The following is a 5,155-nucleotide window of genomic DNA, read 5'->3' as shown; positions in this document are numbered from 1 at the left end:
AGGGGCAAAATAATAAGTTGAACTATGTAACACTTGGGCTAATATTTCATCAAGGGACACCAGTAGGTGAGTGAAACCAGAAGCCAAGGAGTGGGAAGGGATATGTGTCGTACATTTTGGCAGTATTTAGAGAAGGTGAATAGCTATAAACCAATGGCACAACCATTCCTCTCCTAGGGAGTACCCTACAAATGGAGCCCTTAATCTCTGCAGTCATAGGACATGCGTCTTCAAGAAAATCTAAATAAACTTTAAAACAGAAGTAGAATGAACGAAGTTTATTAATAACTTGCATTGAAACCAAAAATTCACAGGAAATTAACAATGTTCAACTCTTGGGGCAGAAAGGAAATAAAATGAAAACTAATAACAAATTGTTGTAAAATCACAAACAGAACATTGAATAAGTTTTGTGGCACGTGATCCTAGCTAGGCTTAAAGTTTGTAGCATTCAATGCTCTCATCATTCCAAAGAGCAACAAAAGAAAACACAGAATTTACAGGTAGTTCGTTCCAGGTAGTGTCTCCACCCTTCTATAAGCCGCTCAATATTCCTAGTACTTGTGTGGTGGGTACTGTTCTCTGCCCTTTCCAGTACTGTATGAGTTGGACATCTTCCCTTACGCCTATCCTTTGAAAGTGCTCCATATTTCAGAAATGGACTGTGTTCAAGACTCAAATGATGCACAAACATAGCAAGGGGTTCTGACATGTGGTGTAAGTGGGAGTCAAGGGAAGTGCTTGTTGGCACTGTCAGGGAAGCATCCGCATGGTGCTCTAAGTACTTGTCAGTGGCAATCAAAAAGAAACAGCATAGCCATTTCCACGTGACTAAAATATTGCACAGATACAGGTCAATTGGGCACATCCACATGTATTGGAATACTGACCCTCGATCGAAAAGGAATGCCAGCATTTAAATGCTCCCTACTCATACCGATATCATGGTTGGCTTGGCACAAAGACATTTCATCATAAAGATTAAACAAGACTTGCTAGACAGAAAAAAATCATGTCTAGAACAGTGGCAAGAATCAGTGAATACTCTAGGATTTATGTGCCTTGGAAGATAAGTTTTAAACACAGCAAAATACAAAGCTGTTCTAATGCATAAACTCAAACAAAACTGTTCTTCTGAGACAGCCTAGTGCAAGTTAAAGCTTTGGTAGCTTATTGTCACTTTGTTTACGAACTGTTTCCCTCAACAAATTATCAAAGAATTCTTCTCTAAAGTGCATATTAAAGCGTGCTGTCTTAAGGACGCTTGCAGAACAATTAGTGCACTTCTATGGCTTCTCCCCTGAATGTTTTCTCGAATGAAAAATAAGGCTGGATCTCTGCCTATAGCTTTTCCCACAATACTCACACGTAAATGGTCTCTCTGCAGTGTGTGACGCATAGTGCAAATTAAGGTCTGTTTGGCGTCGAAATGTTTTTTCACAACTCTGGCATTTGTGGGGTCTTCCACCTGTGTGGATTTTTAGGTGTTGCATAAATTGTTTTCTATTACAAAATCGCAACTTACACTCGGGGCAAGTGGACACTCCTTGACTAGAAGAGGTTTTCTGGTGTTCTGTGAGGTGTGACAACTGAGTGAATTGCTTCTCACACACGCTGCATTTATAGGGTGCCTCCCTTGTGTGAACTCGAAGATGCCTTTGCAGGTTTGACCTACGAAGGAATCTTTTCCCACACTCAGGGCACCCATGAGGGAGCTTTCCTGAATGAATTTTCAGGTGCCCCTTAAAGACCTTTTTGGAAAGAAAATCTTTCCCACACTGAATACATTGGTGTAGTTTCTTTGGGGCACTGTTTTGTGCATAGCCTCTGGGGTTGAGAGGTTCTTCCTGGTTGGAGCTCTCAGCGCTCTCTCCTGGATAAGGATTCTGATCATAGAGCGGCAGTGTGTGGTCTCTGAGTAGCTGCTCTGCGGGATTTCCCATTACGTAGCTTAGCTCTTCGAAGTCTTCTGGAAAATTGGGTTCAAGAAGTACATTTCCATCTGGAGAAACAGAAAATAGATACACACTCTCCAGTTTTTTCCGCTTTGACACATTTTCTCTCCCAATATCAAAATGAAGACCGTGAACAGAAATTGCAGATGTCACCATGTTCCAAGAATTATGGAGAACTAGTGACTGAGAAGAGTTATACTCAATGCTACTGGGAAGATACAAACTTCTTCCAAGTGCTATCCCAAACCTTGTTACCCTGGGAGTAAAGATTAATTTTCTCTCGTTTCTTCCCGAGCATTCCATGAACCCTCACTTACCTAGGTTGAAGTCAAAAAAGTCCAGGTCTTCTAGTTCCTTGCAATCCTGTAATTCCTGCCCGCAAGGCTTTTCAGGTGCAAGCTTTGGTGATGGGTATTCTGGCCATAGGAGAGATGGGAGGAAGGGTAGTTTGAGTCAACACAGGTTTTTTCAGAGTCCAGGTCTCTTCTTGGACACATGGCCTCTCAAGATCACCCTACTACCTTCTCAGCATTGCTTCACCAGGAGCCTCTGACAAGTCCTTTGTGTTGTGCTTGTTTGTTTTTTAGGATAAGAACAAGACCCAAATGGTGGGGTGGGGTAGGTGTGTGTGCGGGGGAGATCTTCTATTGTGCTCAGTTCAAAGATATTTTCCTCCAGTCTATGGAAGGGAAGTGAATCAATTCTGGTGTGAAGTCAATGCACTGAATGAGTTCCACATCTGTTTTGAGAATGGAATTATGGAGGTGAGGGCCAGAACATGAATTCTATCTTCCTAAAGTGTTACCTTATTAAAACTGACAAACACTGTCTTATTGACTGCCAAGCAAAGAGAGAGAGAGAGAGAGAGGCCAAAGTATGGGGGTTAGGAATGGTTACTGGAATAATTTTAGTAAGAGATATTCAAATTAAGATAGCAACTGAGGTAGGTCAGCAACAGCAAAAATAATCTGTATATGTTTGCTTCAGCAGAAGTCTAGAAGTTGATTCTCTGGAAACTAACCAAAATAATCACCAAAAAGTGGTTCTCACTGTCAATCTAAGGACAACCAGAAGTTGTTTCTACACTCACTCTCCTCCTGGGTCTTACCACTGCCCCCTCAGTGAGAGTCGCTGTTGCTCCTGCCTCTTTCCACACACCTTCCTCGGCGGTGTTCAAGTTTACTGATCTGCAGTAAAGTGTGGGTTGGAAATGGCTCATTTCAGATGGAAATACAAGGCAATTTTTCAATATTAGGGTTTATGACATGACATGACATGAGCAAGTTAGTTTGGCTAATGTTAATATGAAGGAAAATTTAACTTTCAGGACATTGTATCAAAGCATAGGACATCGACTAAAATACGTTTCTACTTCCACAATGAAAATGTCATGTATTTCAAACAAATATAATTTAATATACAACTCTTTATTTTGTTTATGCTGTGTCTCGAAGGTAATGGTGGGATGACGGGGTAGGAGCCCAGGTCAAATAAAACTGGAGGTCGTGCATCAAAGGAGAGATGCTGTCAAGTGAAAGTGTGAGGGATCTCAAAAGAGGGGGGTGGACAGAAGCAGAGCCTTAGGGTGCCAGAAACTTGTTGGCCCAGAATATACCCAGTAAGAGAGACTTGAAAACCATTTCAGAATGGCAGGATGTGTTCACATGGTGGTTACCATCCTGTACATAGAGCATAGAGTTGATACTCTTGAGGCTGTAGATTTCATCACAGGTGACCATGTGATGAAACCAACTCAGACACCTGTCCCTCAGGTGAAAGGCAGTCAAAGAGGAGACTAGTCATGGACTAAAGCAGCCCTGGAGGCAGACTCTAGCACCCATGAGAACAAGGCCAGGAGTATCATATCACCAAGCAGCTGTGTCTCATGGACTTACCATTAGTCCAGCTGCCCCTTTCTGTGCAGCACCCAACCAAAGAGGACTGAGAGCTGTCACCTTACTTCCCCTCCCGAGCATAGTACTCCCAGGAGACAGTTTTCAAGGAGGCTGGCCCAAATTGAGCTCCTTGGTAGTTGTTAACCTCATGCACCTTTTCACTGTCTGCCAACCTCACCCCACCCACATCCCTCCTCTCTAACATTCAGATCTTTGAGGACCAGGTGCCCTCAACCTCCACTGTCTGGACTCTCAAAGCCCTGCTCCTGACACTATCACTAGTTTACATTCCCCAACCTATGCTCACAGCCCATGCCAGCTAAGGGCACTAACCATCCCCCTTTCACCCATCTCACACCCTTCTGACCACAGATTCCACTAATAAAAATTGGCTTGGAAAATTAATCTTTATTCATATCACACATACTCCCCTCAATTTCCTTTATAATATTCTTGGTGAAAGACTCCTTGCTGAGCAGACTCATTATCTTAAGAGATTTTGAATCCTGTTCGATCTAATAATGGGCATTGTGGGCAGCTATTCCCCAAGGGATGTTTCCTCCCCTTATTTATAAAAGCTATCCATTTTCATCCATTATTCAGTGTTTCTAACCAACCCCACCCCTGGAGAGCTCCTGAGCTCTCAAAAGAGAAATCAAGGAAAAGAAGTAAAATCTTTGCCTTACCAGGAGTTTCCAGAAAGGGCAGGTCTTCCCCAGCAGCACCATAGCATAGCTCCTGTGGGATCCACACATCTTCCGGTGGGGCCTCGGGGACAGTTCCCATTGCTTGGAATGGGGGTACCTCCAGGTGGATATTTGGTATCATGTCTGCTATTCCGACTACTGCTGGATCTTCCAAGAGCTTTTTCTGACTATCAATCTGGAGGAAATGCCAGAACCCATCACTCTAAAATCTATCTAGACCAGCAGTGCCCAGTAGCAATATAATGCAAGCTACCCAAGTCATTAAAAATTTTCCTGTGGTCATATGAAAAATAAAATAAATAGATAAAGTCAATCTTAATAATATGCATTATTTAAACCAGTATATGTAAAATATCATCTACACTAATAAAAGACAAAGATGCTAATTGACCGTACCTTTGCTGCACCCACCAGCCAATCAGAGTGACTATATGAAATTAACCCAACCAAGATGGCGGTTAATTTGCATATACCGACTGGGAGCGAAGACTGAAGACAATGTAGAAGGAGGCCAAGTGCTGTAGAAGGGAGCAAAGTAGAGGCTGTGGAGACAGGAATGGAGCCAAGGCGGCGGAGGCGGAAGGTGGGAGGGGACCCG

General features: G+C 42.9%; 1 protein-coding gene across 1 annotated transcript in view; it reads right to left on the bottom strand.

Annotated features, from left to right (window-relative positions):
- Nucleotides 1–263: 263 nt before the first annotated feature.
- The window catches only part of LOC102263065 (zinc finger protein 449-like), a 7,447-nt gene continuing 2,555 nt past the window's right edge, over nucleotides 264–5,155 (bottom strand). Inside the window, exons 2-4 of the mRNA XM_014534734.1 lie at nucleotides 4,537–4,732; nucleotides 2,273–2,371; nucleotides 264–2,002 (exon numbers count right to left, since the gene is read on the bottom strand). Of these exons, the coding sequence (XP_014390220.1) occupies nucleotides 1,287–2,002; nucleotides 2,273–2,371; nucleotides 4,537–4,732 (1,011 nt within the window). The 3' untranslated portion in view covers nucleotides 264–1,286. The remainder of the gene's footprint in view (nucleotides 2,003–2,272; nucleotides 2,372–4,536; nucleotides 4,733–5,155) is intronic.

This window comes from Myotis brandtii, unplaced genomic scaffold (genome assembly GCF_000412655.1).
Source record: "Myotis brandtii unplaced genomic scaffold, ASM41265v1 scaffold1325, whole genome shotgun sequence".
In the NCBI taxonomy this organism is placed as follows: Eukaryota; Metazoa; Chordata; class Mammalia; order Chiroptera; family Vespertilionidae; genus Myotis; species Myotis brandtii.
This window is presented reverse-complemented; position numbering and strand designations above follow the sequence as displayed.